Genomic DNA, 22,133 nt, shown 5'->3' with positions numbered 1-22,133 from the left:
TAATACTATACCTTTTAAATTGAGATAGGACAGTGTAGTTAGTGAAAGGAAGCGATGTGGGGGCAGGATTGGGAAAGATCCACAAGTTGGGATTCGAACTCGGCATGCCCACAGCGCAACGTCGCTATATGTCAGCATGCTACCCACAGGGCTATTGGTGCCAACATCTCAAAGTACTTCTATGATGCACAATTCATTTAAAGACAGTCAGTTATTTCTTCATATGGATCGTATGGATTAAAAAACTTTAATTAATGCTGTAACGTATAACAAAATTAAATGAATTGCTAATTACAATAATCTTGGCATCGAAAAATATGAAGTCTGTACAAATTCTAGAAAAATAATTGGGAATCATTTAAAGAACAGGCTGTTTCTTTGATCTTTTGCTGCATTCATGCCATTTCGTACTGTAATTTGAGAGGACAACACGTGATGTTCTCCTTGGAGCTGTTCACACCCTTGGATGTTATTATGCTACAGCTTCTATCACCTGACCACCGCAGATTCAGCCTATTTAGGCGTTGATGATGTTGCCATAGTAACACAGAAAATCCAGAGTCTGAGGACATCACCGGGGTAGAACGTCACGTGTTGTCATCTCAGAATGTGAGCACAGCAAAAGTAATCTCAGACAACTTAATCCAGATATTTTAATCTAGAGATCAGTTATCAGGGTTAAAAGATCTGGCATCTGCTAAATCATCTCAGATGTATTAAGCAAGAACAGACTCCCGGGCCTTGTGACCTCCGCTCTGCACATTTTGTATGTTTCTATATCGCTTCAAAGGTTTTTGATAAATTTGCTATTTATCCAATCACCTTCTGTAAAATCACCTTAAGATGTACTGAAACATAAGAACACAAAACCAGAAACTGATGAAAACATAATTCTAACTTGTCATAATGTAACATCATACTTTCAGCAATTGTTTTGTCACAAGGAAATGAGGTAAGTGATGTCATACATTCTTCTTGTTTGAGGTGGGTGATATTATGTCTGCTTAGTTGGTAGGAACAAAAGAGCTCCAACACAGTTCTGAAGGAAATCTGATCTCCCTGTGAAGAAGAGACTGTTCGCTTGCGTCTTTAGATGGAACAAATATTTAAATCACCTTACACTGAAAAAACCTGGAAAACACATACTGTCCAATTGACCCAATCATTTTATTTGCGATCTATGCAATGGAATGGTGTTTCTCTTCTAAACTTGATTGCTTTGCTTTCGATTAATTCTCTAAAATGTGCAATCTACTAAATTATTTAGGGTAAATGTGAACCAAGTATTCAATTTTTTTTTGCTGTAGTCCAAGCACGATTTGCTTGGGACTCATAGTGGAGTAAAATAATGTTTTTGAGTAAGGGGAGAATTAATAGTGTTTAATGTTTAATTAGGCCTATGTTGAAATTGTTTAAATTACACTGGGCTACCATCTGGAGAAGAGTGGAGCATTTGCTTATACCGTGAACTAGTTAAACAGGATTTAGAACATGCATCCTGAATCGCCGCGGACAGTCTTTAACTTTAAATTCATGTTGTTCAACTGAATGTACAAATCAAATTGGTAGCTGAAATATCCACATAATAAAAAACAACACTGAAATAAGCGTGCGGTTTATCTGTCAATCAAATGTGCATGAAAGTTCCGTTACTACAGCAACAGCAGAGTTTTCTTTCAGAATCATCCTGGGTCCAATTCGATTAACATTAAAATAAAGTGATGCATGATAAAGACACCCAGGGTTTTGGGCTATGTCCCCACCAATGTCAAAAGCAAACCTACGCCCCTTGTCTGTTTGCATCTGTTCTGTGAGTGACATAGAGCTGTGTGCTGTCTCAGAGAACAGGAAACACATTCTGGTACTTCTAACTTTCTTTCTTAGTTATCATTTTACATGTAAATATAGCCGACATCCCAGCATAGCCATTGTGTTTAATTTAAGTGCTTTCTGGGTTCGTCAGACGATGTCGCGGTTGTAAATCAGTAGGCTATATTTTAGTATGGCAGAGCAGCAGCTTGGAAATGGTTTGGAAGTGACTGCAGTAGGTTTAGGCATAACAAAAATAGCCCAATGACCATATCCCGAACATCAAAACTTAAAATATATTCCCATAGCTAAAATACATATTTTACAGTCACTGTTGCAAATTGAAAACCATGCATCAGCTGTGGACTTTCATTCTGATGGCACCCATTGACTGCAGAGGATCCATTGATGTAAATGCGTCTGGGCTGCGTTTCCCAAAAGCATCTTGAGCTTAAGTACATCGTAGACCCATTGAAACCAATGGAGCTACGATCAACTTAGGCTTGTGATGCTTTTGGGAAACGCAGCCCTGGTTGTTTGTACATTTTACTTCTACCAAAACAGTGAAAAAAATTGTCATAGGCTACTTCCTTTTTTTTTTCTGGAGACACAATTATGTGGTCAAGTGCAAATGGAACTTGTAAACTCAACTGCATATCATTCCTATCAATCGTGAAGTGTATTTGAAGCATTTGAAACAATATTTTAGACCACAGGGAGATTTTAAACAAGAGATAAATGAAACACAGTGAGTCAATTAATTCTTCCTAATTTCAGAGCAGTCAGGTGTTCTTTCATGTTCATTTGCATGCGACCTGAGCATATATTGTTCTTCCTAAAGCTCACTTGAATTTGATCCAGATCACAAAGACACATATGAGGTCTGTTTCCCAATGAGAAAACAACCACCTTAAAACAATGCTGAATGCATTTCAACAGAAATTGAGAGAAGTTGTGCTCAAACACAGGACTAAGACACTAAATGCAAATGAACTGTTTTTATGCAAACCTCTGAGGCAAATACTGAAAGGAAAATATGAAGTGGGCAACAGGGTTGCCGACAGAAAGGCATTTTACACATAACACATAGGCCTACAGGGTGTAGTATTTTGTGTATTTTAGCGTTTTTACTGTAGTTTATGAATCAGAAGTCACACATTCGCAGAAAATAGTTTACTTCCGTGGTGCAAAATAAGGTGGATACATAAGCTAATGACTTTCTGTTCAAGAATATAAACGAATATATCATTTACTCATAAAAATAAAATGACAACAGAGCATTGACTGTTTATTGGCACAACAATACAAGTGACAATAGTGATCAAGTAAACTGAAATACAAAGGTGAAGGATTGATGACACTTCGGCTTTGGTGGAAATGGTGACATTGCTGGCCACTTGATTTTGAACAATAAAATACAAATCTGACACTTATATTTATATTATACTTACATGTATTGGTTATGTAAACATTAAGAGAAAATTCAATTTTAAAACTTTGCAAACATTCTGGGAACATTACTATTGAATTTTCTAAAAACAAATAATATATGAAAATGCTAAAATATGAAAGACCAAATCAAAACCAGTCAACATACTTGTGAACTCCTTCAATAGTGTTTAAAAACATCCCAGGATGCATGAAGTTGAGAAACGTTATGAAAACGTCATAATTTTTTACAAGAAGTCACAATTTTTTATTCTGTGCAAAAAATTAAATAAGTAAATAAAAATGTGAGAAATAGACTCAGAATGATGAAAAAAAGAATACATAGATTTAAACTTACAATTCTGAGAAAATAGGTCAGAACTGCAAGAAACAAAGTCTAAATTGTGAGAAAAAATTCAGCATTGTGAAAAGTAGCAATTAATTTTTTTGTTTTTTTCAATGGCAAAAACAAGCTTTCATATGAATGAGTAGATCCAAACCTTTGACTTGTAAAGCCAAAAAAAAAAAATCCAATGATAAATAAGGTGTGAGGAATGGCATATTTCACCTGAAAGGCTCCTTAATATTTGATGCATTTGAGATGGTTCTTGAAAAAATGGTGGGCCATTTTTGCCTCTGAATCACTTTTGGGAGGATGCCTGTAGGAACTGTACTTGTTCGTGGAACTGTGTTTTTGGTGACCAATTCTGAGTCCTTTGCAGGTGACAACTAATAAATCTCCAAGCCCATCAACGAAGAATTCTGTACATAGTTGGAAAAACACAATGAAAACAAACTGTTCTTCATGTTGATCAAACGCTTATTATCTCAGATGGCTTGTCTATGGGTTGTTCACCATGGATCATGAATCAGCCATGTTCAAATTTCTCCATTTGTCATAAACTATTGTTCTTGAACAATAAATCAAGATCGTCTGTATACTACGCCCATGCTTTAAATTACCTATGACCTAAGCCTGGATACCATTAATCATTTCACCACAACAGATGAATATAATATGTCAAAACATGTTGTTTAACTTTAGGCAGGTCATTTCGGTATACTTTAATAATAGAGCTCATCTAAAATGAATTGGTGACTTCATTTGCTCTGAACGTTTTGAGGTCCACTTACCAGTGTGAGCCACTCGTTTGAGGAACGGGTCAAAACCGACCCTCCGCACAGCGTCTGTCCGGCCCAGGAAGTAGTTGACGACTCCATCAGCAAAGAAGCAGCCGTTGAAACCCGGCAGGGGTGCATGGGTACGATGGACGCGTGTGATACAGCCGCCTTCCTCGCTGTTCCCTTCCTCGTATTGTAACTGGAAGGAAAACTGATTTTCTCCTACTTGACCACCAACCTGATGGAGAGAGAATGTAAAAAATAAAAAAATAAAAAATTGCAAACATAAAAAAAAAAGGATTTGTATCTGATAAGATCTTTATCTTTATTGGACACAATACAGATCTCGGTAACACTTTAGACTACTGTTCTGTCATTAATGAATAACTGCACAGGAACAAATGGCTAATGCACTCTTAACATTGTAGTAACTATTAACTAACAAGAAACTCTGATTAACGATTTATTAAGTAATAGCGCTCAGTTAAAGCTGCTAGTTCACTATTAGCTAACCAATAACTACTATTTTTTTCATATATCCTGAGAACGCCTATGAACTACTGTATACAGATTCATAATTAATGTGAATTATGCATAATGAATAATTAATTCTAAAATGAAGATCATTGTGTTGCCCTTTAAGGAATGTAACTTTCAAATAGTTCTTTAAATATTTTTTAGTACATATTCTCAAGTGAATATGCGAAGTTCATAATTACTTTTCCTTTATCTACCTCGTTTGTAAAGAAATTATATTATTTGTTTCATGTGATGACATCACTTCCTGTTTAGTCACTTCCTGTGAGTGATCCGTTCTTCATGAAAACAATGAGACAGACATAGCGTGCTCTCTAATAATCCATTGCATCCTCTAAAAGCATCACAGAGGCAATGCTGTAAGTTCATTGATATTACATTAGACATGTAAAAGATCATATATTAGTAATGATTTTGTTAAAAATATGTTTGATAAGTTGCTAAAACAGTTGTGTACTATTGTGTACAAGCGTTCAGTGATACTAATAGACATTGTAACTGCTGCTACAGTGAGAACAGTAGTTTATGCTTATGTTACAGTCATTCATGATGCGATGTTAGTCAAGACACTGGATTCTGAAGATTGTTGTATTGTTTCATTACAGTTTTCACCGCAAATGTTAATGAGGAAGAGTGACAGTAAATGATCAACCTTACTACGACTCTGTCTTCATTGGCTACGGTTTAACTTGGTGTTTAGTCAGAGTTTCAACACACTGCACGAGAACACTACAGTGAAAAAGCATTATTTGATGTTAAAGTGGATAAGATGGCCACAAGCAGCAAGGCGTCTGTGTGCAGCACAAAAAGTGGCAAGTCATCCGCATCATCGTCGAGTGCAGCCCGTGCCCGGGCCAGAGCTGAAGCCGCCAAAGTGAGAGCATCATATGCCAGCCAAGAGGCTAAACTGAAAATGGAAAAGGCCACAAGAGAAGCTCAAAATCAGCTGGAAACAGTAAGAATAGACACTGAGTTGGAAGTGTTAACGCTACAACGAGAAGCTGATGCAGCTGCTGTGGAGGCACAAGTGCTGGAAGATGCTGAATTAGCAACACATGCTGCAATGGAAAGAGGAGGATCTGAGTCAGAGAAAGTTAAAATTGAACGTACCAGTGAATATGTCAATTCTCAAATCAACCTTCAGAATCATTCTCCCCCTCCACTCTTTTCAGCTTTGCCCGTCGCTCCTCCATTTCATGCTGACTCGCATAACAGCTTCATAACATGGAGTCCAGCTGCGAAAGACACTTCACACGCACAGTCTATCAAAAACAAGCCAAGGTCTGAGAAAGCTGATAGTATGCACTTACCTGCAACTAACCTATCTGATCTGTCTGAAGGTGTGATTAAGTCTGAAGTTGGGAGGACCAGCCCCATCATGAATGCACCTGCTAAGCCTTACATTGTTCATTACATTCCTCCAGCTAGCACACCACCTCAGGCAGAGCCTTTGGCACAGTATTTAGCCCGGCGAGACCTCGTTAGTTCAGGACTGTACCAATTTGACGATAAGCCTGAAAATTATCGGTCATGGTATTCCTCATTCACCAGTGCAGCTCGTGAAGTTCACCTCACAGCAACCCAGGAATTGGACCTCATGACGAAATGGCTGGGTAAGGAATCTGGCGAAATGGTGAAACGGATCCGCTCAGTGCATGTCAGTAACCCCAATCTTGCTTTACACAAAGCATGGGAAAGACTACATGAGTGCTATGCTGCAGCAGAAATCATCGAAAGGTCACTGTTTCAGCGATTAGACAGTTTTCCTAGGTTTTCAGCTAAAGACCACACCAAATTACGTGAACTCGGGGATTTGCTTATGGAAATCCAAGGTGCTAAAGAAGATGGTTATCTCACAGGTCTGTCATACCTTGACACTTCACGTGGAATCGCACCAATTGTAGATAAGCTTCCATATGGGCTTCAAGACAAGTGGGTGACTTCTGGGTCATGGTACAAAGAAGAAAATCACGGTCGCTTTCCTCCCTTTGAGTATTTCTGTAACTTTGTGTGCCGTGAAGCAAAGAAGCGAAATGATCCTAGCTTTATGCATCAAAGCAGTGCTACAACAACTGTGAAACCAGACAGATCCATTGTGAAGAGTTTCCAAACCAACAAACCCATCTCAGTTCACAAAACAGACGTGTGTGCAGTCAGTGATGACCCTAACAAAATCTGTCCATTACACAATAAACCGCACCCCTTGAAAAAATGCAGAACATTCAGAAACAAACTCCTCGACGACAGAAAGGCCTTCCTCAAGGAGAAAGGAATATGTTACAAATGCTGTTCTTCGGTTTCTCACCTCGCCAGGGAATGCAAGTCTTCCGTAAAATGCTCTGAATGCAGTAGCACCAATCATGATGCAGCCATGCACCCTGGCCCATTGCCACAAGTAGTCAAGGCTCCTTCACTGTCACAAGAGGATGGCGGGGAGGGAGAAGATCACTCTAATATGGCTGTTGTCAATACAAGCTGTACAGAAGTTTGTGGTCCAGGTCAGTGGGGCCGCTCGTGCTCAAAAATCTGCCTTGTAAAGCTGTACCCAAAGGGTTCCAAGGACATGGCTATCAAAGCCTACGTAATTCTGGACGACCAGAGCAATCGGTCATTAGCCAGACCTGAATTCTTCAAGCTGTTCAATGTGGAGAGCGAACAATTCTCATATCATCTCAGAACTTGCTCTGGCATCATAGAAACATCTGGCAAGAAAACAGAAGGATTCCAGATTGAATCCCTGGATGGAAAAGTTCTCATCTCTCTTCCACCACTCATTGAGTGTCATGAGATCATGAACAATCGCTCTGAGATTCCAACACCAAGTGCAGTCCTTTGCCAGCCTCATCTCCGACACATTGCCAAGCACATCCCAGAACTAGAACCGAAGCAGAAATACTTTTGCTACTCGGAAGAGATGTAATTAGGGCACACAAGGTCAGGCAGCAGGTCAATGGACCAATCAACGCCCCCTTTGCCCAACGACTGGACCTGGGCTGGGTAGTAATAGGAGAAGTGTGCCTGGGTAATGTACATAGGCCAACGGTCAACACTTTCAAGACCAACGTGCTGGAAGGCGGCCGCAATTCAATTTTTCAACCCTGTACGAGCTTTATGCAGGTCAAGGAGATGCAGCAAAGTGGTAGCACATCTACCAAAGCAACTGAGAAGACGCTTGGACAGACAGTGTTCAGCAGAACTGAGCATGACAACAAACCTGCTCCATCCGTGGAAGACACAGCTTTCCTAAAAATAATGGACACAAACGTCTACAGAAACGATGCTAACAGCTGGGTAGCTCCTCTACCGTTCAGAGAACCACGCCAGCGCTTGCCAAACAATAAGGAGCAAGTTGTTAATCGATTCACATGCCTGCAACGAACCCTGAAGAGAAACCTGAGATGCAGCAACAGTATGTGGCATTCATGGAAAAGATCTTTACCAACGGACATGCTGAGGTTGCGCTGCCACTGAGAGAAGGGGATGAATGCTGGTATCTTCCTACATTTGGGGTCTACCATCCACAAAAACCCAATCAGATCAGGGTGGTCTTTGATTCCAGTGCTCGTTACTCAGGCATCTCTCTCAATGATGTGCTCCTCACAGGTCCCGACCTCAATAACTCCCTTGTCGGCGTCCTGCTACGCTTTAGGAAAGAGAGGATTGCAATCCTAGCAGACATTCAGCAGATGTTCCATTGTTTCTTGGTGCGTGATGACCATCGTAACTTCCTCCGATTCCTATGGCACAAGGACAACGATGTCAACAAGGAAATTATTGAGTATCGAATGAAGGTCCACGTCTTCGGCAATCGGCCATCTCCTGCTGTGGCCATTTATGGGTTGCGAAGAGCCATCAGAGAAGGTGCACAGGAGCATGATGCTGATACCATCAAGTTTGTGGAAAGACATTTCTATGTTGATGATGGTTTGGTATCCGTACCATCCGAAGCTGAGGCAATCGATTTGCTCCAACGAACACAGGCTTCACTAGCTGAGTCAAACCTCCGTTTGCACAAGTTTGCTTCGAACTCTCAAACAGTCATGGAAGCTTTTCCACTGGAAGATTGTGCTCCAGTAATCAAGGACCTAGATCTGAGTGGAGAAACTTCACCCACACAACGGAGTTTAGGTCTGCTATGGGAGATCACGACCGACACATTCACCTACTCCGCATCGACTATTGCCAAACCATTCACCCGTCGTGGAGTCCTCTCCATTGTCAACAGTGTTTTTGATCCTCTGGGTCTATTGGCACCTGTCACGATCCAGGGAAGAGCCCTTCTCAGAGAACTTACCTCTGAACAGTCAGACTGGGACACATTACTCCCGGAGGACAAACTAAGTAAATGGGAAGCCTGGAGAGATTCTCCAAGACCTAGAACAGCTTCATGTTCCACGTACATACACAACAACCTCACTAATTGAAGCAGCGCACAGAATTGTGTGTATTCTCAGATGCATCGACTAAGGCCATAGGTGCCGTGGCATATCTGAAAGTAATTCAGAAAGATGGGCCAGTCAAGTAGGATTTGTTATGGGCAAGGCAAAACTAGTACCCCTGTCCGAGCCTACAATCCCAGCTGTGTGCTGCTGTCTTAGCAGTAGAGATGGCAGATCTCATTGCGGATGAGCTAGATCTTGAGTTAAATGACATAAAGTTTTTTACCGACAGCAAAGTGGTGCTCGGTTACATTTATAACGAGTCAAAACGATTCTATGTGTATGTTCACAATAGAGTCCAACGCATCCGTCAGTCCTCGAGACCTGAGCAGTGGCACTACGTACGTACGGAAGAAAACCCTGCAGATCATGCGTCGCGATCTTTACCTGCATCTTGCCTGGCACAGACTTCTTGGTTCACCGGCCCCTCCTTCTTGCGTCAGCCACCTGCAGAAAAAACACAAATAACTGAGACGTTTGAACTAATTGAACCTGAAAATGATTCAGAAATCCGACCACAAGTACAAACATGTGCTACTAACCTGGAAGAACCAAAGCTTACCTCTAACCGATTCCAACGGTTCTCTACCTTCACCTCCCTAGTAAGAGGAGTAGCATTTCTAGTTCACATAGCAAAATCCTTTAAGCACACGAACCAAAACAGCAAATGCAAAGGTTGGCACAGATGTGACTTACCTCGTGCTCCAGACGAAATTGACCATGCAAGGAATGTTATCCTTAAAGCAACACAAAAGGCTGCATTTGCAAAAGAACTGTCAGCCCTCCAAGCTAACCAAGCTGTATCCAAAAGTAGCTGCTTGGAAACTCAGTCCGATCATGGAGGACAATTTCATTTGTGTTGGAGGACGACTAAAGTACTCTGAGGTTGCAACTGCGGAAAAAAACCCAATAATTCTCCCCAAAGATAGCCACATATCCCTATTGCTCATTCGACATCACCATGAGCAAGTGAAACATCAAGGCGTCACCTGACAGAAGGAGCAATCAGGGCAGCAGGACTGTGGATCTTGGGAGGCAAGTCACTAATCAATTCAGTACTCCACAAATGCATAACCTGTCGCAAGCTGCGTGGAAAGCTCGAAGAACAATACATGGCGGACCTGCCATTTGAACGTCTCAAAGTCTGCCCTCCCTTTACATATGTGGGGCTCGATGTATTTGGACCCTGGTCTGTCACAAGCAGACGCACCAGAGGAGGACAGGCGGAGAGCAAGCGGTGGGCCATCATGTTCTGCTGTATGAGTTCGAGAGCTGTGCACATCGAGATCATTGAGTCTATGGACACGTCAAGTTGCATAAATGCTCTCAGGCGCTTTTTGCACTCAGAGGCCCTGCGAAACAGCTCCGTTCGATTGCGGTACCAATTTCATCGGAGCGTGCAAGGAGCTTGGAATGGACAAAACAGTGCAAAGGTACCTCAGTGAGCAAGGATGCAGCTGGGAATTCAACCCACCACACAGTTCTCACATGGGAGGCTCGTGGAGCGCCTGATCGGCATTGCCAGAAGAATCCTAGATTCAATGTTTCTGCAGCTGAATACCGCTAACCCATGAAGTCCTTTGCACACTAATGGCAGAAGTGACTGCTATCATTAATGCACGACCACTCCTACCTGTGTCTGCAGATCCAGAACAACCATTCATACTTTCACCGTCAATACTCCTTACACAGAAGACAGGGGTGCCGCCTCCTCCCGGAGACTTCTCGGACAAGGACCTGTACACAAAGCAATGGAGACAAGTTCAGGCTCTTGCAAACCAGTTCTGGACCCGCTGGAGCCGCGAATACTTACCTTGCTTGCAACACAGACAAAAGTGGACAGTACCGCAGAAACCTTCAAGTGGGAGATCTAGTTCTGCTCAGAGACAAGCAGATAGCCGCAACTGTTGGCCCATGGCCAGAATCTCTGCCGTATTCCCTGGAAAGGATGGGCATGTAAGAAAGGTTGAGGTCACAACAACTGACCAAGGCAATATTAAAACCTTTCTAAGGCCAATTGCAGAAGTTGTTCTACTTCTACCCAAAGACTGATCTAGAGACTAAGGTTTAGCACGCTCACTGGTTCATAGTGACCTCACATAGGTCAGGCGGGAGTGTGTTGCCCTTTAAGGAATGTAACTTTCAAATAGTTCTTTAAATATTTTTAGTACATATTCTCAAGTGAATATGAAGTTCATAATTACTTTTCCTTTATCTACCTCGTTTGTAAAGAAATTATATTATTTGTTTCATGTGATGACATCACTTCCTGTTTAGTCACTTCCTGTGAGTGATCCGTTCTTCATGAAAACAATGAGACAGACATAGCGTGCTCTCTCTAATAATCCATTGCATCCTCTAAAAGCATCACAGAGGCAATGCTGTAAGTTCATTGATATTACATTAGACATGTAAAAGATCATATATTAGTAATGATTTTGTTAAAAATATGTTTGATAAGTTGCTAAAACAGTTGTGTACTATTGTGTACAAGCGTTCAGTGATACTAATAGACATTGTAACTGCTGCTACAGTGAGAACAGTAGTTTATGCTTATGTTACAGTCATTCATGATGCGATGTTAGTCAAGACACTGGATTCTGAAGATTGTTGTATTGTTTCATTACAGTTTTCACCGCAAATGTTAATGAGGAAGAGTGACAGTAAATGATCAACCTTACTACGACTCTGTCTTCATTGGCTACGGTTTAACTTGGTGTTTAGTCAGAGTTTCAACACACTGCACGAGAACACTACAATCATGGTAACCCACTAGTAATGACTCAAGTATTGCCAAATCCTTCTAAATGAACTACTAATTACTTGGATCAGTATTCTAAAGTGAAAATCATCATAACTTCCTAATATTGACTGACGTCATTGTGAGCTTTTGAATATATGTAAGGTTTTGAATAGTAATGACTCAAGTGTTACTACATCCTTCTGAAGAAACTACTAATTATTTGGATCAGTATTCTGAAGTGAAGATCACATTAACCCACTAGTAATGATTTAAGTGTTACCAATTCTAGCAAAATGAATTACTAACCAGGACCTTACAAAAACCTCAAAAGTTTACAATGACTTCAGTAATTACTAGAGAGTTATTACGATCTTCACTTTAGAATACTGATCCAAATAATGACTAATTCCTTTAGAAGGATGTAGTAACACCTGAATAATTACTATTCAATACTTTACAAAAACCTCAAAAGCTTACAATGATTTCAGTCGTTACTAGGGAGTTATCATGATCTTCACTTTAGAATTAATAATACATTATGTATTATTCATATTAATTATCAACCTGTATAAAGTAGTTCTTAGTAGTTCTTGGGGAGGTATGAAAAAAAGAAGTTACTGATTAGCTAATAGTGAACTACCACATTCGACTAGGATGTGGAAGCAAGGATGCATTAAATTGCTCAAAAGTGACAGTAAAAGACAATTATAATGGTACAAAAGATTTATATTTCAAATAGATGCTCTTATTTTGAACTTCTATTAATCAAATGATACTGAAAATAAATGTACCATGGTTTCCATAGCAATATTGGGCAGCACAACTTTTTTAATATTGATAATAATATAAAAATGTTTCTTGAGCAGCAAATAAGCATATTAGAATGATTTCTAAAGCATCATGTGACACTTAAAACTAAAGTAATGATGCTGAAAATTCAGGTTTGCATCACAGGAATAAATCACACTTTAACGTACATTAGAATAGAACACAGTTTAAAAAAAATAATAATAAATAATAATTCACAATATTACCGTTTTTACTGTATTTTATCAAATAAATGCAGCCTTGGTGAGCAGATAGCTTAAAAAAAAAATCTTCTAAATTATATTACAGATGTCATCAAGATGATATAAATGACATAATTACCACATCTAGTTCAGGAACAGCTTCCATGATGTTCACAATGCTCTCAATACGCGTCTCATTCAGGAACACAAAGTCATCATCCACCCACAGGAAGTACTTAGTGGTGACCTGGGAGACTGCCAGATTTCTGCCTGCGAACCAGCCCTGAAACAGTGAAAACAAGTAACCTTTACACTTCAAGGAAATTACAATACCATTCAGTTTTAAAACCCTAACGTTTGTACCTGTGCTGGGGGCATTATGTAGTGCTCTATATTGTCACCGACCACCTTCTCTGGGTTCAGACTGTCATCAGCAACAATGATCTTTATTTTTGGGTAGCCCCAACGGATACTGTTGATGAGGACCCTTAGTTCTTTGTATCGCAGAAATGCTTTAATTAGCACAGTCACCTGAGAGTTCACATCTACAGAGAGAGAGAGAGAGAGAGAGAGAATTATGTGCCCATAACAGGTCAGTGTGGTGATTGTGTTCACATGATACAGATACTGTGATTACACTGTAATACTAATAAGAAAATGACAAAAGTGCATGACACAATTACTTAAACTAAAATGAAAACTGAATATATAAAAATAAATGCTATTCAGAATATTAATAAATACTGTAAAAGTATAAACATGATACTAAAATAACTGTTCAGAAGCATACACTGCACCCTGAGAACAGCGTGTAAATAATGTTAGTAAAAAATGATATGGTCAAAACTTGATGATTGATTAACAAAAAGTTTTCCGTTACATCATATGTTGTTAATTTTTTGCATTATATTCATGTGATGTTTATTACTATAACAGTGTTTTCCAATAGTGTGCATGAACTTTGACTCGTTATATGGCTTTCTAAATATCACCTGTTTTTGTGGTTAGTACATTATAAAGGCAGGTTGGAATATAAACTTTATATCAATTAATAAAATGTACTGTATTTTACTGTAATACCTAAAATGCTGCCATATCTTTTAAGGTACAGTTCAGATAACCACAGCTGCTGTTTGTTTTTACCAGAAGTGTCACAGATTATTATTAGCATTCATTCATTTATTTTTTTGCAGTGTAAGTATGAGTATTTGAGCTCACCTTTTCCTGGGTCAAACAGAACAGGAACTGACAAACGTCTGATCTCAATTGGGAATATGACCTGATGGTTCTCAAAAGAGAAGTAAGCTAAGGACATGAACGCATATGTAAAGTCAATACATTCAGATTAACGTTTTAACTTAAAGAGTGATGATTTATTTAGTGATCCATTTGACTCATTATATTTCCAAGGGCTTGTCCAAATTGGCCACTTGAGAACGTGTGCATGCAACTGGAAGTAAGTGCTCAAGACTGCCTCAAGTCTTAAACACTCCAAAGAACAGTTCCCTTAATGCTCACTAAATCCACACTATCGAGGCTAAGCATATCCCATCATGCATCATGCTCTGGAAAAAAATCAGAGCAGAACTTTTTCCGAGATCTTGCAAGGGGTCGCTGAAGCCTTTGCAGTGTAAGTTAAATATGAATAATAATTAGATAATAATAATAATAATAATCATAATAATAATAACAATAATAATGATAATAATAGTAATAATAATTATTATTATTATTTGATAGTAAAAGTGTTGCACATTTTAGGATATGTTTATTTTGTACAACATTTGCAACTGCTTTTTATCACTTAATTAGAAACACCACAATTACTAAATTGTCATTTCCTACAGAGACTACTGAACAGACATTTCAGTAAATCAAAATAAAGCTCTAACACTTGCGTTTTTACAACACTATAAGTGTGTCCCATCGGCTAATGAACAGTTCTAAAAGACTTGCGGTCTTCACTAATAAAGTTAAACTTTGTGCTCAGTCAAAACTATATGACCAGGAACAAATAATAGATTCATGAGACCACAAACACCTGTTAAATATACACACAACGAATTGTATCTCATGTTTAACCACTACAGAGACATCAGAGGCAGCGGCAAATGTCGGAAGGACTAGCCGAGCGTAAGGCTGCTCGAGGCGGATACATGAGCAAATTTTCAAATAGGCGCTATCTTTATAAATAAACCGCAGATTTGAGAATTAAACAACTACATTCTCGCCTCTTAAAACTCTTAAAACTACATTTCATAACACAATAACAGTAATATTTTGAAAATTACATGGGTTTTTGGGCAATGACGTTTCACAAGTCCACAAGAACAGACAAGAACACATATTGAGAAACGGCTTGTCTGTGTAAAAATATTAAATTATAAAATACACTGTCATATATTTTTTTTTGTGTTTGCACACTCTGATAAGACTCTGTGTAATAATCCAAACACAGCAGAGCAGAACGAGTGAAGGAGAAGCTTTATCCCCTTGTATCATGCACAAGTGATGATTCTAGTCAACCAATCAACGTTCTGCAGTGAGTTTAGCTCCACCCTTTTGGTACCCTTTGCTGTGCTAGGTACACCAACGGAAGGGTACCAAAAAAGTGGCACGGTCCGGTTCGCTATTTTGGTACCATTCACAACTTCTGACAATGGAAACGGACATAGTTGTGTACCATACTGTACCGAACCATACCGCTCAGTGGAAACGAGCCATTACTGTTAGTAGAATGTCTAAAGTGGACTATCGAAATAAAGTGTTACCATAACAGCTTCTAAATTAAGTGAGCTTAAAATCTTCACATAAACCCATTATAATAAATGTCTAATTTACCTGTGCCCCTCAGCAGAAATATACAGAAACGTAAAAAATGTATCAAACACTAAGTTCTAAATTAAATATAGATGAATCCTTAAAGCTACAGAAGTTATTGAGTTCCTTTTTTTCTTTTGTTCTTTAATAGACATAACAGCAGCTGGGTTATTAGATTATTTGGCTGCTATTATTTTAAGAGCTGGTGCTGCTGAATGTGACGCGGATCACTACTAATATATGTTCTACTGAAGCTCCCTTGTCACCTGTAGCTTTTCCGTACTCATTTGACTAGCGCCTGTCACAGAGGTGAAGTGGAGTGCAGGTCTGAAAAGTCTCCTGTTTGATGTGGTTGTAAAGACATTCTGTGTCTAAATAAACAATGGTTCTTGTCAAGAAAAAAGAGACAGAAGCAGCAGTTGTTAACTAAGTAAGTAAGTACTAAGTTAACTAAGTAAGTAGACAAATGGTCAAGTGCAAAGTGGATATTTAGACAAGCCCAAGTCATTTTGAAAAGTGTTTTTTTTTTCTTTCTTCTGTTAGTCAGGTCCAATGTTATTTGGACCCCAACATTAAAAAATAAAAAAATTAAATCTGTGTTCCACAGAAGAAGTCTAAACAGGTTCGGAATGACATGAGAGTAAACAATGATCAAATTTAGGTGAACTATCCATTTAGGTCACAGGTTACGTACCGAGGTCCTCAGTCTTGATGTGGTAGATGGTGCTGGTGTAAGTCAGTCTGCTCAGCAGGTCGTTGAACTGTTGGAGGCTGCTGGATGAGATGCTCAGATGTTTCTCATTCTGGCCATCCACCTGCTCTCCTTCCTGGACATCCAGCACTGAGAGCACTCCTTTCTGAACCCTTAGAGACACCTGGAGAGGTTTCATATCCTGTGATCTCATTTAATACACATCACACTTGATGACTCCTTTTAAAAAAAACACCCATATTAAAGGCAGGGTAGGTGATTTGGATCTTATGCTGGCTGAAAGTCTCTTCAAATCCCGATAGCAGTCACTAAGTTAAGTGGTCTAAATGTATTTATATTGTCTGTGGAAGGCATAGGACCATAAAATGTTCATCCAATCTTATCCTTCGGTCCGAGGACTATGATAGGCTGTCCTACCTGCCTGTCAACATATGTACACCCTGTTCGCACAGACATGATACGTCATCAGCGCGTTCCATTCCGCTACTGCAGACTGAGAGAGAATGGACGGCGTTATTATTGTAATATTACGCATTTTGTACTGTAATGTTTTCTCACCGGTGAATGAGACATGAAGTAATCTGACAGCATTGTATTCAATCCTCCACCAACATCATTGCGTTGCTGGTTAGCATCTGCTTTGCCTGTGTGCGGTCATGTGTTTTGGAAGAGGCGTGGCTTTGGAGAGTGATTTGCAGGGAGGGTGGGATCTTATGCTTTCAAAGCTAGCTTGCTATTGCTAGCCTCTCCAAAATCGCATACCCTACCTTTAACAAGTTTTAATCAAAAGCTTACAAAGGATCACTTAAAAGAAGGAGAAACAGCAGATTATTACAGAGACCATCTGAAATAAACCAATGATTGAGATCAATAACATAATAACAATAACAATAAAATAAAACCCACCACCTTTAGTGAGATCACCATATTCAGCAGGACAAACCTGGTAAACCGCTCTCTTTTGTGTTTGCAGTGCTAGACCTTTAATAAGGATACATTTCTTTAATTAATATAAATAGACACTGCCATGTTGAATTTGAATTATTTTTATTCATATGCACTACCAAAAAATGTTTTTTAAATGTTTTTGTTACTTTCACTTTTAATAAATTGAATACATCCTTGCTGAATAAAACAATTAAATTCCTTATTTTCCTTTTTTAATCTCTCTCAGTAAATTAGAGTGATTTCTGAAGGATCAAGTGACACTGAAGACTGGAGTAATGATGCTGAAAATTCAGCTTTGATCACAAGAACAAATTACGTTGTTTAATATATTTACAGTAAATAGAAAACTTTTAAATTGAAATGATGTTTTAATATATTATTGTTTTTACTGTAGTTTTGACCAAACAAATGCAGCTTTGGTGAGAATAAAGAGATTGCAATCAAAAACATCACAAAAACTTTTAATAGGATGTGTATATCTCTCTGTAACCTTCTGGAGATGCATTTGAGAAACCTGAGATCAATAGAAATCAAATAAAGGATCGACAAAAATCAGACTCACCAGGAATGAGTGTTTTATTCATAGGAGTCACTCTGAATCCTCTCATCGGATACTGGAGCGGGGTGTTGGCGGGGACGAGAATAAGAACATCATTTTCTTTCCCTGTCCTGAAAGACACATGCCACATTTTTTTAAATGGTTCATTCAGTCAGATATGTATGTCTGAGTTTGTGCAACGCTGAAGAGATCAGAAAAATTGCAAGTAACCTGATCTGGTGTTGTCTGAACTCTTCTGCCCGGCGTTTTTGCAGGTCGTCCATCTCATTTTTTGACACATACTGGTCTGCTGGCTTAGTATTTTGGCAGGTACAGGGTGTTGGATTCCCATTGCGAAAAGGCCCTATACTGTGACATGTAACAAGCAATCAATGAAAATCAGAAACAAGGAAATTACTGCATCTGGTTTGCTCATCAAAATGAAATGAATCTACTCACTTTGGTTTGGGAAAGTCTGGGATCTCTGGGTCACGGTTGCAATTTGAGAATCTTGAGAAACTTGTGTGAGTAAAAAAAAAACTAATTTGAGTACAATTTACATGAACTGCAACCAAATAAAACTGAAGCAGGAGTGAATCATGTCTAATATCTTCCACACCAGAATTAAATCACTTTTGTGTTAAGTTAAAGAAGTTGAGTGTTAAGTTAACTGTACACTCTCAGAAATAAAGGTACAAAAGCGGTCACTGGGGCGGTACCTTTTCAAAAGGTACATGGTTGTACCTAAAGGGTCCATTTTGGTACCTTAAAGGTGCCAATTAGTACTTAAAGTGTACATATTTAAACCTAATAGGTACAAAACTGTACCTTTTGAAAAGGTACCGCCCCAGTGACAGCTTTTGTACCTTTATCATTTGATTAAAACTTGGTTATTTGGTTAAAACTGCCCAATTTGGGTTGATTTTAGCTCATTGACAGGGTAAATGTGGTGCAGAACACATGTCAGGCTAACCCAAAGACTTTAGGCCTATTCAAAAACGTGGCACAAATATGACTATGAATAGGAGAAAGTGCAATGTGCAATATGCACATGACTGCACATCCGCATTGTCTGGAGAGGCAAATAAGGCAAATAAGGCTGCCGAGTGAACAAACTTTCATTGAAAGGACCAAATTTGGTTTCAGTCAGCACCATAACAGGCTCAAAACAGTGTTTAAGTTGAAAAAATAACCCAGCATTTTTAAGAGCGTAGCCTAATATGGTGCCTGCAGGGTTCATTGTGATTTATCAGGCAAAGCAGGGGGTTTTCAAATTTTGGAAGAAAAAAAAGTATTTTAACAGTAAGAATTAAAAAGCAAATACGCATATAATTTTTTTGCCTATCTATCTATCTATCTATCTATCTATCTATCTATCTATCTATCTATCTAATAGATAGATAGATATATAATATCTATATGTTATTATTTAATTTATTTTTTTACCATTATTTCATCTCCTCTGTCTGTCTCTTGGGCTGAGAAAATGGTTTTCAGACAATAATTTTTTGTCAACTCGTTTCAGACTCAATTCTGAAGGATTTTGGATCTCAGACAAAACCTGAAATGTTTTGTAGCCTATACCAGACAGAACTAATTTTGGGTACCAGATTTGGCACATTATAGGATTTTACAATGTTCCTGTCGTCTGTAGGCTACCTAACAACTTCCTTAGCCTAACATAACGTTTTATTTGTACTTTAGCTTTATTGTTGTTCATTCATCATGCACTGTTATTTTAGCTTGCTCCCTATAAAGCTAGCCTATAAATTAATATGAAATGTATTAAATAGTATGAAAAACTTAATTTTGAAATTATTTGACAGTGACTCTCTAGTATTCTGATAATGACTATGTAAAAAGATAGACCTACACTTAAGGATTCTTGGTAACACTTTACAATAAGGGTGCACAAATTTGCATTCAATTATTCACCATTAATGATTTCTGCATCAGCAACTAATGAACATTCTATATGGTTCATAGATTAAGTAATCAATAAATTGCTATTAGTTAAATGTGTCATAATGTATTAATTACCTAATAACATATTATATTAACTAATGAAGTATGTTAATTGTACATTGGGTTGAAGCCACGCCTTTAAACTTCTAGTTGTCTGCTTTAATTAATCATTAGCTAATGATTTGCAAAGGTATCATTATGTTATGACTTTACTTGTTGAGGCACTGCACTATTAACCAATTGTTAAGTAATATGCCATTGTGGTTATGGATTTTGAATTAGTTAGTTAGTCATGTGCAAATTAGTGTTACTGAATTCTTATACACGAAATATTACGTTATTGAGCATCAAAACTTTTAAAATTCTTGATTTAAAAATGTGATCCATGTAACATCGTGTTTGTATTCAGCCAAGTGTTTTTATTCGACTGAAACAAACGAAATAGCCTACATTTAGTCAAAAGTCATTTTTCAGTGATGTAGCTATGAGGCGCTTACCTCAATATCCGTGGTGAATGTTTACTCCAAAAATCCCCGTTAATATAAAATAACGCGAACAGGAAGCCCGTTAAAAGAATGATGATAAATAAAGTTCTGTGGGATCCGTACATTATGAAATTTGTCGCATTTAAAAACAATGTAGGCTATTTCTTTATCCTAAGCGGTCTATAGGCCATCCACATCAAAATGAAGCTTTGAAACTCAAATTATGCTATAAGCGTCAAAGTAAAGTCATGCTTTACTGTAGAGGATGTTATGAGGATACTTTATAGAATGGTACCTGTTAAAGAGCAGCAGGTGAAAAAAGGGAGTGACATACTCTTAGGAGGAGGATCTTGGAGGGACCCAAACCAGCGTGCGCATTTAAAAATAAAAAAAAAAATAATTGCCTATATATATATTTCTACCGGTAATTTCTGTAATTTTGGGGGATCTTTCTCAAATGGCATTCCGTTTAACAGCATTAGAGATGTGATCAGCGTGACAGAATGTTTCAGCGCCCTAGGGTGCGTTCAAGACCACTCCCCTGGGTTGTATGCTATCAATGAAGAAAACAGTTTTCAGAGTTCTCAGTAAATAAGAAGTGAGTTGATACTGCACTCGTCTCAGCGTATTATTCATGTTATATAACAGATAAGATATAACATATTGGCGACGAGGATTGTATTTTCGAAAGCCTGATTTGTCTGGCTACTGCTTTATTTGATTGGATGTATGTAGTGAACTCAGGGGCGGATTTAACCAATAAGCGAGGTAAGCGGCCGCTTAGGGCCCCGTGGAATCAGGGGGCCCCATCTGATATTGGCGAAACATATCTGCAGCGTTGCAGTGTAGCCGTTCACAGACATGTGCGCTGATTTCTTGAACGCAGTGACCAGAAGTGTTTAAGTTAGAATCCACTTACCGATCAAAATGCCTAGTTTTTGTCAAGTGCTGTGAGTTCTGCATGTTCGGGGATCATCTCATTATAACAAAGTGTAGATACGATGTAAATAAGAGATTCATTGTACAGTGTAGAGCTTATTAACGGAACGTCGTGAGATCGCAATGAATTGAAGTGAGAGACAGCTATAGTGATTATGAGGGAGCGCTCTTTGCGCGCATTCTAGGCTGCCTGTCTCAGAACAGAGATTCACCTCAGTAAAGAAAGTATTGTGTTTCAAGTAACAATTGTATTTATCTTAATGGTTCAAAATGACTCTCTTGTGTGCTTCTCCTAGGCGCACCGGCGCGAACTGCCGCGTACTCGTATAAATGCACGAATGCAATGACTGGAGATTTTCCCTTAATAATAATCATTTTCGATTTTTTTCTTGGCAAAGCCTACAGTATGCCTTCAGAACACTTGGAATATATAATGAGTTGCCTGGGATAATTTTATGTTTGTAAAAAGACTGGAAAGGTTTACAATTTATTAATGGACAAGTGCAAGTTTTTTTTTTTTTTTTGGATAATGTCTTCATTTGTAATCTCAAAAAATAAGGTAGCCAAATTTGGCTTTAGAACAGCATCAGGTTGACAAATTACTGGTTGTGACGGTACAAATAAACTATAAACTAGAG

At 38.6% G+C, this 22,133-nt stretch overlaps 1 protein-coding gene across 1 annotated transcript; it reads right to left on the bottom strand.

The window, feature by feature from the left end:
- Positions 1–3,184: 3,184 nt before the first annotated feature.
- LOC131533833 (beta-1,4 N-acetylgalactosaminyltransferase 2) lies at positions 3,185–21,519 on the bottom strand. The gene is made up of 11 exons (XM_058766266.1): positions 21,476–21,519; positions 18,566–18,625; positions 18,338–18,475; positions 18,131–18,237; positions 17,564–17,601; positions 16,603–16,783; positions 14,307–14,393; positions 13,452–13,633; positions 13,228–13,371; positions 4,372–4,597; positions 3,185–3,999 (listed from the first exon to the last, which is right to left on the bottom strand). The coding sequence occupies exons 1-11, from the start codon at positions 21,517–21,519 to the stop codon at positions 3,818–3,820; spliced, it is 1,389 nt and encodes a 462-aa protein (XP_058622249.1). The 3' UTR covers positions 3,185–3,817.
- Between the last annotated feature and the right edge of the window lie 614 nt (positions 21,520–22,133).

This window comes from Onychostoma macrolepis, chromosome 25, assembly GCF_012432095.1.
Source record: "Onychostoma macrolepis isolate SWU-2019 chromosome 25, ASM1243209v1, whole genome shotgun sequence".
NCBI lineage: Eukaryota > Metazoa > Chordata > Actinopteri > Cypriniformes > Cyprinidae > Onychostoma > Onychostoma macrolepis.
The sequence above is the reverse complement of the archived record's forward strand: the minus strand, read 5'-3'. Positions and strand labels throughout refer to the sequence as shown.

Bases quoted from the DNA above. Each gene is read 5' to 3' on its own strand.
- LOC131533833 (XM_058766266.1), bottom strand. From the start codon at position 21,519: ATGCAGAACTCACAGCACTTGACAAAAACTAGGCATTTTGATCG. The intron at 13,634-14,306 runs GTGAGCTCAAAT...CTCTCTCTGTAG, and splicing joins TCTGTTTGACCCAGGAAAAG to ATGTGAACTCTCAGGTGACT. The intron at 13,372-13,451 runs GTACAAACGTTA...TCACTGTTTCAG, and splicing joins ACATAATGCCCCCAGCACAG to GGCTGGTTCGCAGGCAGAAA.